The sequence below is a fragment of the Oncorhynchus tshawytscha genome, linkage group LG26 (genome assembly GCF_018296145.1).
Source record: "Oncorhynchus tshawytscha isolate Ot180627B linkage group LG26, Otsh_v2.0, whole genome shotgun sequence".
In the NCBI taxonomy this organism is placed as follows: domain Eukaryota; kingdom Metazoa; phylum Chordata; class Actinopteri; order Salmoniformes; family Salmonidae; genus Oncorhynchus; species Oncorhynchus tshawytscha.
In genome coordinates this window covers 39,379-51,166 of record NC_056454.1, presented here as the reverse complement: position 1 = coordinate 51,166, position 11,788 = coordinate 39,379, and the positions used below count along the sequence as shown (strand labels likewise).

The 11,788-nt window shown below is 36.9% G+C and overlaps 1 protein-coding gene across 1 annotated transcript; it reads left to right on the top strand.

Moving 5' to 3' along the window:
- Positions 1-9,609: 9,609 nt before the first annotated feature.
- wu:fc50b12 (uncharacterized protein LOC103911624 homolog) lies at positions 9,610-11,406 on the top strand. Its single transcript, XM_042306968.1, has 2 exons — positions 9,610-10,334; positions 10,958-11,406. Exons 1-2 carry the CDS (start codon positions 10,204-10,206, stop codon positions 11,190-11,192), a joined length of 366 nt encoding a protein of 121 aa, XP_042162902.1. The 5' UTR covers positions 9,610-10,203; the 3' UTR covers positions 11,193-11,406.
- The last annotated feature ends 382 nt before the right edge of the window (positions 11,407-11,788 follow it).

Below are 11,788 nucleotides of genomic sequence, written 5' to 3'. Positions count from 1 at the left end.
CGCCTGGACAGGTATTTTACAACATACAGTATGTTATAGTAATCTGTCAATCCATGACACAGTCAGTGACATGGCACGCAACCATTGGTTGATGCATACAACGTCTAAGCAGTGGAATGCTTAAATAATGATTTGTCCAAATGATCAGGGACAAAAAAATCTGTGCACTGGGAAAACATTCTTTGTTAGTCGTCGCATCCCACAACCTGTTGACAGACATTACCATACCATCCTATGTTAAGTGTGTCTCTCCACGAAAGATTAATTAAACCCCTAATGCTGTGGTTTATATGGAACAGATGAGGATTCAAGGGGACTGCTGCTTGCTAGTCACGCACTGTATTGAAGCAGCAAGACATTTTAGAAGCTAAAGAAATGCATAATTAATGCCTACATTTGTTTTTGCCAAGTGTATTTTATTAAAGACACCTTAATGCATACTTAATATATTATGCGAACAAAACATTTATATATTTACAGTTGAAGTTGGAAGTTTACATACACCTTAGCCAAATACATTTAAACGCAGTTTTTCCTGTTTTAGGTCAGTTAGTTAGGATAACCACTTTATTTTAAGAATGGGAAATGTCAGAATAATAGGAGAGAGAATGATTTATTTCAGCTTTTATTTCTTTCATCACATTCCCAGTGGGTCAGAAGTTTACATACACTAAATTAGTATTTGGTAGCATTGCCTTTAAATGGTTTAACTTGGGTCAAACGTTTCGGGTAGCCTTCTACAAGCTTCCCACAATAAGTTGGGTGAATTTTGGCCCATTCTTGCTGACAGAGCTGGTGTAACTGAGTCAGGTTTGTAGGCCTCCTTGCTCGCACACGCTTTTTCAGTTCTGCCCACACATTTTCTATAGAATGAGATCAGGGCTTTGTGATGGCCACTCCAATACCTTGACTTTGTTATCCTTAAGCTGTTTTGCCACAACTTTGGAAGTATGTTTGGGGGCATTGTCCATTTGGAAGACCCATTTACGATTAAGCTTCAACTGATGTCTTGAGATGTTGCTTCAATATATCCACATCATTTTCCTGTCTCATGATAACATCTATTTTGTGAAGTGCACCAGTCCCTCCTGCAGCAAAGCACCCCCACAACATGATGCTGCCACCCCCGTGCTTCACGGTTGGGATGGTGTTCTTCGGCTTGCAATCATCCCCCTTTTCCTCCAAACATAACGATGGTCATTATGGCCAAAACAGTTCTATTTTTGTTTCATCAGACCACAGGCCATTTCTCCAATTGACTCAAATGATGTCAATTAGCCTATCAGAAGCTTCTGAAATCATGACATTCTTTTCTGATTTTTTCCAAGCTGTTTAAAGGCACATTCAACTTAGTGTAGGTTAACTTCTGACCCACTGGAATTGAGATACAGTGAAATAATCTGTCTGTAAACAATTGTTGGGAAAATTACTTGCGTCACGCACAAAGTAGATGTCCTAACTGTCCTAACTGCCAAAACTATAGTTTTTTTAACAAGAAATTTGTGGAGTGGTTGAAAAATGAGGTTTAATGACTCTACCCTAAGTGTATGTAAACTTCCGACTTCAACTGTATATATATATGTGTGTATATATATATATATATATATATATATATATATATATATATATATATATATATATATATATATATATATATATATATATGTACACAGTACCAGTCAAACGTTTGGACACAACTACTCATTCCTACTCATTTTTCTTTATTTTTTACTATTTTCTACATTGTAGAATAATAGTGAAGACATCAACTTTAAATAACACAATCCTGTAGTAACCAAAAAAAGTGTTAAACAAATCAAGTCCTTCAAAGTAGCCACCCTTTTCCTTGATGACAGCTTTGCACACTGTTGGCATTCTCTCAACTAGCTTCATGAGGTAGTCACCTGGAATGCATTTCAATTAACAGGTGTGCCTTGGTAAAAGTTCATTTGTGGAATTTCTTTCCTTCTTTTTGCGTTTGAGCCAATCAGTTGTGTTGTGACAAGGTAGGGGTGGTATGTAGAAGAAAGCCCTATTTGTTAAAATACCAAGTCCGTTTTATGGCAAGAACAGCTAAAATAAGCAATGGAAAAAATGAAGGTCAGTCAATTAGGAAAATGTGAAGAATTTAACACATGCGAGGCCATGTGTTAAACAGAGTGAGTATGGTAGTATACTTAACAACCAAAGATTTATAGAGTAAAGGCTGGTTTATATTACGTCTATCGAAATGTCTGTAGACAGTTGTCATAGTGACATCATGAACATTCTATTGTCGTCCGACATCAAACTTGTCGTTGTAGTTATGAATATATAAATTTGTATGAACACAAAAATGACAGGCTGCATGACATCAGCAGCCTGGTGGTCCAACATAGCATAACTGGTGTATTTTAACACAAATTATCCCATCCTTTTAAAAGTTAATGTCAATCTAGCAAAAAGCATTTGTCAAAAAGCAACTTTCTAAACAATGTTTGCTGGCTAGCCAGTTCAAATAATGCCATATCATAGCTAACAACGTCTTAATTTGTATTAATTATTACAGGAAAATAAACTCACAACAATATAATTATTTACAAGTTAATGGTGAGCTAATTACAGAAAATAGCTTGTGGTTGTGAGTGTGATGAAATAAAAGCAGGGCATTCTGATGGATAATGTTTTTATTTGGACTCTCTCCAGTTGGCCTAAAGTTATATCCTATCGACTTTGATGCAGGTCATGTTGTTCTTCACATTAACGTCTCTGGTAAACACACACTATATCAAGTACAATTGTATTTGTCACATGCACAGGATACAGAAGGTGTAAATGGTACAGTGAAATGATTACTTGCATAGTATTTTGTTTAGACATGTACAGTAGCTAGGTAACCCTAACCCTAGCTAAACAATGAATCATAATCCCAACTCAATGTTACTACCATGCATGAATCTGCATGTAGCTAATGCTAACCAACTAGGTCCAATGTTAGCTAGCTAGCTAACATTAGGCTATAACTAGCAATGCAAATGGCTTTCTGAGATATAAATTATATTACTACACAGATCATACAAACAGCACAGAAATGAAATCACCAACATGTATTGATCAAATCTTTACTAATGCTGCAGAAATTTGCTTTAAAGCAGTATCCATATACATTGGATGTAGTGATCACAATATAGTACCATAACTAGGAAAACTAAAGTTCCAAAGGCTGGGCCTAATATAGTCTATAAGAGGTCAAACAAAGTTTTGTAGTAATTCCTATGTTGATGATGATTAGAATATTTGCAAGTCTGTGGTGTGTAATGAGGAGCAACCAGAAGCTGCACTTGACATATGAAAGTGCTTATTCCAGTTACTAATAAGCATGCACCCATTAAGAAAATTACTGTAAAAAGTGTTCAATCCCTGTTGATTGTTGAGGAATTTAAAAATGGTATGGTTGAGGGGGATGAGGCAAAAGGAATGGCAAATAAGTCTGGCTGCATAACCGATTTGGCAAACGTACTGAAAATTGAGAAATCCTTTGACTAAACTGAATGAAAAGAAGAAGAAACTATACTATGAAACAAAGATAAATGACATAAAGAATGATAGTAAATAGCTTTGAGCACCTTAAATTAAATTTGGGGCAAAAACACAAACTCATCATTCATTGAATCAGATGGCTCATCCATCACAAAGCCCACTGATATTGCCAATTACTTTAATTATGTTTTCATTGGCAAGATTAGCTCATTTTAGCCATGACATACCAGCAGCAAACACTAACACTAAACATACAAGTATAACTGACCAAAATATCAAGGACAAGAATTGTAATTTTGAATTCTGTAAAGTTAGTGTGGAATAGGGGATTCATTTTTTTTTTGTCTATCAACAATGACAAGCCATTGGGGTCTGACAACTTGGGTGGAAAATTACTGAGGATAATAGTGGACGATATTGCCATATTTGCCTTATCTTCAATCTAAGTCTACTAGAAAGTGTGTGCCCTCTGGCCTGGAGGGAATCAAAAGTAATTACAGTACCCAAGAATAGTAAAGCCCTCTTTACTGGCTCAAATAGCCAACCATTCAGCTTGTTACCAACCCTTAGTAAATCTTTGGGAAAAATTGTGTTTGACCAGATACAATGCTATTTTAGTGTAAAATTGACAACTGACTTTCAGTACACTTATAGGGAAGGATATTCAACAAGCACTGCACTTACACAAATGACTGATGATTGGCTGAGAGCAAATGATGATAAAAAGATTGTGGGAGCCGTTTTGTTAGACTTCAGTAGATCATAGTCTGCTGCTGGAAAAACGTACTGTATGTGTTATGGCTTTACACCCCCTGCTTTGAGTAAAGCCAGTGTGTCTATGTATGCGAATGACTCAACAATATATACATCAGCTACTATAGCGAGTGAAATCACTGCAATCTTAACAAAGAGCTGCAGTTAGTTTCAGAATGGAATAAGTTAGTCCTAAATATTTAAAAAACTAAAAGCATTGTATTTGGGACAAATCATTCACTAAACCTTAGACCTCAACCAAATCTTGTAAATGAATAATGTGGAAATTGAGCAAGTGACTAAACTGCTTGGAGTAATCCTGGATTGTAAACTGTCATGGTCAAAACATATTGAAACAGCAATAGCTAAGATTGGGAGAAGTCTGTCCATATTAAATCGCTGCTCTGCCTTCTTAACAACATTATCAACAAGGCAGGTCTTACAGGCTCTAGTTTTGTCGCACCTGGACTACTCTTCAGGTGCAACAAAGAGGGACTTAGAAAAATTACAATTGGCTCAGAACAGGGCAGCACGGCTGGCCATTAAATGTACACAGAGAGCTAACGTTAATAATACGCATGAAAATCTCTCATGGCTCAAAGTGGAGGAGAGACTGACTTCATAACTACTTGTTTTTGTTGACATACTGAATTCACTGAGGTGTCTGTTTAAACTACTACTACACAGCTCGGACACCCATGCATAGCCCACAAAACATGCCACCAGTGGTCTCTTCACAACAACCAAGTCCAGAACAGACTATGGGAGGCACACAGTACTACATAGAGCCATGACTACATGGAACTCTATTCCACATCAGGTAAATGATGCCACCTGTAGAATCAGATTCCAAAAACAGATAAAAATGCACCTTATAGATACACACACGCACACATGCTAGCACACAAACTCTACACACACATACAGTGTTATATTGTTGTGTGGTGGTATTACACATTTTGTATTGTAGATATAGTGGTGTAATGATGTTATATGATGTACTGTTTTATCTTTAGTTTTATGTGTGATTCAAGTGCCTTAAAACCTCTTAAGGATTAGCCCCTTTTTAAACTTTTCTCCTAAAATGAGGAAACACATAGAAGTTTATGGAAATGTGAAAGGAATGTAGTATAATATAACACAATAGATCTCGTAAAATAATATATAATGGAAAAAAACAACCATTCTTTTGTATTTTTTTGTACCATCACATTTGAAATACAAGAGAAAGGCCATAATGTATTACTCCAGCCCAGGTGCAATTTAGATTTTGGCCACTAGATGGCATCAGTGTATGTGCAATGTTTTAGACTGATCCAATGAACCATTGCATTTCTGTTCAAAATGTTGTATCAAGACTGCTCAAATGTGCATAATTTGTTTATTAATAACTTTTCATGTTCAAAATTGTGCACTCTCCTCAAACAATAGCATGGTATTATTTCACTGTAATAGCTTCTGTAAATTGGACAGTGCATTAGATAAACAAGAATTTAAGTTTCTGCCAATATCAGATATGTCTATGTCCTGGGAAATGTTCTTGTTACTTACAACCTCATGCTAATCGCATTAGCCTACGTTAGCTCAACCGTCCCGTGGAAGGGACACCGATCCCGAAGAAGACTCCAGGAAGAGAAGCTGCTAATGCGGATCCCTAATAAATACATATAAATACAAAGTAACGTTAGCTAGCGAGCTAGCCAGATAAAGTTAGCTAGCTAACAATATTCTTTAACTTGCAATAAAAATGACTTTCTGGGAAAATTACAAAGTATAATATCTGAAAATGTAGCTAGCTAGTCTCTCTTTCCTGTATACATGGATCAATGTTTCTCCCGCTCTGTCAGGGATGCCATGGTTGCCCTTAGTTTTTAGATGTAATCCCGAGACAGGTGTTTTATACAACAGCCTTCTGATGCTCCTGAGCTCAATTTTGAGTCTCACAGCAAAGAGTCTGAATATTTAGTTAAATATGGTATTTCTGTTTTTATGTTTAATACATTTGCTGACATCTGTTTTCGCTTTGTCATTATTATTGTGTGTAATGTCATGAGGGGAAAAAAGAATAATACATTTTAGAATAATGCTGTAACATAACAAAATGTGTAAAAAGTCAAGCAGTCTGAATTCTTTCCAAATGCACTGTATTACTTTCAGAATGCAACTTGTTTATTATAATATTAATAATAATAATAATAGGCCTTTAAACTTTTACATTCACTGATAAAATATTTTGCCGGTCAAATTTAAGTGAATTTTATGTAAACAATATCTGAGACTCCGTGGATGGTGGTCATAGAGCTTTAGATGGTAATTTGATGGTCCCCGGAACAGAAAAGGTTTGGAAACGTTGCTCTAAGGTGATTCATGTACTGTAGTAGTTCACCAAAATCCAAGTTGGATTATGCATCAAGAAAATGTTGGCTAGCTCTTCTAATATCAATTTATTTATGCCAAAGAGCATCTCTACCAAATTTGATGTTTTTATCTGGCGTGTAACGGTTTCATAAATTTGTCGGTAAGACCCAACTTGTTTCTTTTACTTTCTAGCTTACTTACAGTGTAGGTAGCTAGCGTGCCAGCTAGCATTGTTGCTATGGATTGTGCACCTTACATTGTTTCGCTAAGTAGCTAAACAACTAGCTTCTGGTTGATGTTTTCCTTTTTTCAACCAGGGCAGACAAAACATTCACCTGCACAAACTTTCCACTTAATTTAAAGGAGATATGTTCCTTAAAATGTTTTGTGTAACTGACTTAAAGTTAAGGAATCTTAAGATGTTTTATGCAACCAGGCGCAGGAATACATGGTGTTTTATTGAATTACAGTTTAACATTGAAAACATTGTAATACAAGTGTCTAAGTAAGTATGGATTTATAGGAATTTATATTTATATTTATAGGAATTTATATTTTAAAAGAAGTCCATAGAAGTGTTGGAATTAATTTTATTAACCTTATTCATCAGAACGAATGGCACTTATTTCTAGTACTGTTATTGTTACAGACAAATGATCAGAATTATAGCTCAAATGTAGCTCTGCACCCCTTTCTCTTCATTATCATTACTGTTTACAGTGCAGCTCTTTTAATGTTCATACTGAGTAACATTTGCACATATAGGGGAGTTGAGTCCTTTTCTACAACACACTGTGTTGAAAAGGAATGACTGCATTTTACAATGTAAATGAAAGCTTTACAAAATAATGCCCATTGTCCTACACATTTAAAGGAATTGAATGCGTTCCATCATGTCTCTTTCCATCATTTGTGAAAACCCTTATTGCTGAAACAAAATAATTATTTTGTTCTATGCTGGAAATCAACAGCAGGGTTGTTTTATATAAAATAAAAGATAGAGAAGAACAGCAATATATTTGAAACAACAGTGGGCTGACATGAAACACGTATGTTTCATTTTAAATTCAATATTTCAATATTTCAATATTTCTCTAGTTCATATTGTGATAGTTTTGCTCTATATCTTGGCTGTTGGTACTGATCTAATCTGAGTGAACCTTTGCTTACAGTAGTTTACATGGTAGGAGGCCCAATTCTCTGAAATTAATAAGGTGGAACAGAGTCACTGAGGCTAAAAAGCTTAATTTTTAACAGGATTGTATGTTGTTGATGAATCTCTAAGGCAACATTCCCATTGAACAGCTATGAGGTGAGAGAGCCTTTTCAGTTTTATTTTAGATTGTTATTTTCCAGAAATGTCTCAAAAATAGGCTAGTAGCTATTGTTGACTTGGTTGAAAGTACAAAAAAACAGAAAAACAGATAAACTGGTGAAGACTGAGTAGATATTATTGTTGTATCTTTCTTTTGGGAAAATAGCCCAATAATTTAAGACCATTCTTTTTGAAATTGTATTGGCAAATCAACGAAAGTGTGGCTGCTGTGCCTTTTGTGGAGCCGAGACGTCACAATGCCAAGTAAAGCACAAGAGGTAAGTCAATGAGCAAGTTGGAAAGTTTGTTGAGAAAAGCAAAATAGCAGGAAGTTCACTGTACCTGTGTAATGTGGTTTAGAAATGATGCATGTAAATGCTTTTGTAAAAAGCCATGAGCTATTACAAGTCCTTTATAGTCTCATAATGCACAACATGTAATAAAAATATTTATTAAGTAATAATCTACTTGGAAATGCATTTTTTTCCTCCAGGTCATCTTCATTAAAGTTGTTTGATGCGGTTTACCAGCACACTTTGTTTTACTACCAGTGCCGACAGGTTCAGGTTCATCATTACATTCTTTACCAGAAAGTAGGCTGAGCCTCTTTGAAGTAACTTACTGTAGATCAATTCATTGCTCTCTTTTTAAAAAAAATATATATATAAACGCAACATGCAACAATTTCAAAGATTTTACTCAGTTACAGTTCATATAAGGAAATCAGAAATACATGCCCTAATCTATGGATTTCACATGACTGGGAATACATATTTGCATCTGTTGGTCACAGATACCTTTAAAAAAATAGGTGTGACTGCAACACATCCCCTTCGCATAGAGTTGATCAGGCTGTTGATTGTGGCCTGTGGAATGTTGTCCCACTCGTCTTCAATGGCTGTGTGAAGATGCTGGATATTGATGGGAATTAGAACTAGTTGATCCAGAGCATCCCAGACATGCTCAATGGGTGAAATGTCTGGAGAGTAATGCAGGCCATGGAAGAACCTTTGACATTTTTAGCTTCCAGGAATTGTGTACAGATCCTTACATCATGGGGCCGTGCATTATCATGCTGAAACATGACTGATGGCGACGGATGAATGGCATGACAATGGGCCTCAGGATCTAATCACTGTATCTCTGTGCATTCAAATTGCCATCAAAAAAATGCAATTGTGTTTATTGTTCATAGCTTATGCTATCGCCACCATGGGGCACTCTTTTCACAATGTTGACATCAGCAAACTGCTCGCCCACATGACGCAATTTGCATTGACTGCGGTTGTGAGGCCGTTTGGACGTACTGCCAAATTCTTTAAAATATGTTGGAGACGGCTTATATGGTACAGAAATTAACATTCAATTCTCTGGCAGGAGCTTTGGTGGACATTCCTGTAGTCAGCCTGCTAATTGCATGCTCCCTCAAAACTTGAGACATCTTTGGCAATGTGTTGTGTGACAAAACTGCATATTTTAAAGTGGCCGTTTATTGCCCCCAACACAATGTGTAACGGTCATGCTGTTTAATTAGCTTCTTGGTATGCCACAGCTGTCAGGTGGATGGATTATCTTGGCAAAGGAGAAATGCTCACTAACTGGGACAAAATTTGAGATAAATAAGCTTTCGTGCATTTTTCAGCTCATGAAGCATGGGCCCAACACTTTACAAGTTGTGTTTATATTTTAGTTTTAGTGTATTTATAAAGCTCTTTTACAAAATCTGCCGCTGACCTAACATCAATTATTAACCTTTAGACATACGAGTTACCATACCCAGTCGCAGGGATGGCCAACTCTAGAAATCCCTTCAGTCTCCTCAGAGTTAGGTAAATCAGCTTTTAGTTTCTTTGCACCCATATATGGAACAATCTACAGAGTTTCCGACAACTGGATGTATTGGTGCCTTTCTGGTAGGTTAAAATGATGAATGGGGACCTCTGCTGAGGAATTGATCGTTTTGAATTTTGTGTATTTGTATTATTTTGTAAATTGTGTGCATGCAGGGCTCCCTTGCGACAGGGATCCCTCAATGGGACTGACAAAGGTAAATAATAATCAAACAAAGGTAAATCATCACAAATGTAGCCTTCACTTAGTTTTTGTCTTTGGCACACCGTAGCAAAACCTTGTGCAACGAAAAACAGCCGTTTGAACAATTTTAGATTTCGGTCCCTCAATTTCAGTCCACCTCCGCCACATTTTGAGCCTATTGTGTTTTCTAGGATGCTGTGATTAACCTGAAGTCTGTCCAGGAGATGTCCAGGGAGCTGGGGTTTGAGTGGACTGTTCTGGCCTACGAGCTGGGCTTCTCCAGGACTGAGGTTCATCAGTTCCATACCACATCCACAGAGAAGACGGTCCAGGCCAGAAGCATGCTAGAGTGCTGGTGAGTGAATGGCCCCGTTTGAATAGCTTTCCAATACATCCTTCTTTCCTCCTGTCCTTGATATAATCACAGATATAAGACGACTGGATTGGTTGCTTTGACCTATCCATATCTCGTACAGATCTGTGACTAGGAAAGGAACGGTCAAGGGGATGCATTTTTGGAGGGTTCGAACAGGGCCTCTGTCATGGAATGATTCCCTAATGTAATGTGGAAGAAATGTCTTGTAAAGATCTGACATGAATCTTTATTCTATGTCAGAGGGGCATTGTCTTTGTTCTACACACAGGTAATACCATAATAGGTTTATATCATAATGTACCCTGTTTAACTCAGCCTATGTCTCAATAGAGAGCTGCAGTGTGTGTGTATAAGAGAGACAGATGATTACTGATCATTCTTGTGCTATTAACGCATGATTGGATTTATTCTGTAAAACAGATGTATTTATGATCAACAGCATATATACTAACATCACAAGAACAACACTTGAAATTTACATAGTCATAACATTAATTGATTATAGAAAATATTCATTTCCAATGCAGAGACATAATGTTAAACCCTCTTCCCCTCGCTCTATTCCTCTATCAATCTATTCCTGTATCTCCCTCCCATCGCAGGTATGAGAGATCTTGGGACAAGTCCAACAAGACCAAGTTGCTGCAGAACGGTTTGGAGCGTGCCGGGCGCCGCGACCTGGCTGAGAGGCTGCGTTGCCTCCACTGGGGCCACCAGAAATTGAGCCGCAGAGTGGAGCTGCCCTCCGCCTTCCCCTTCCTCATCACTGTCCACAGGACCATCGAGAACCGTGACGGCCTCCGCCGGATCAATGACCTCAGCCGCAGATTCACCTGAGGCATGAGAAAAATATGCCTTGATACACCTGAAAACACATGGACATACAGATATACACATTCTCTAAGCACATGCAAACACACACAGGTAGACATCTATTGATCTATCACTGATGAGATGGATGTCTGTACAGCCACTTCAAATAACTGATTGGATTCACATTCAAAACAGTCTTTGAAAAATGTAGACAAATAAACAGATTTTAGATAATGGATTTCAGTGCATCTTCTTTTTTGAAAACACTGAACTGTCACTACATACCATAAAAAAGTTAAATCAAATTCAGAAAACCAGCAACATGCAGTATTACTGTAAATAGCCAGTAATAAATAGCCAGTAATAAATAGCCAGTAATAAATAGCCAGTAATAAATAGCCAGTAATAAATAGTCATTAATAAATAGCCAGTAATAAATAGCCAGTAATAAATAGCCAGTAATAAATAGTCAGTAATAAATAGCCAGTAATAAATAGCCAGTAATAAATAGCCAGTAATAAATAGCCAGCCCTCCATATCGAGGTCAGAGGTAGTTTCTCTGGGTTCAAGTAGTGACCTTCAAAGTATCCTTTCCTCCTGAGGATGTGAAATTAACTCAA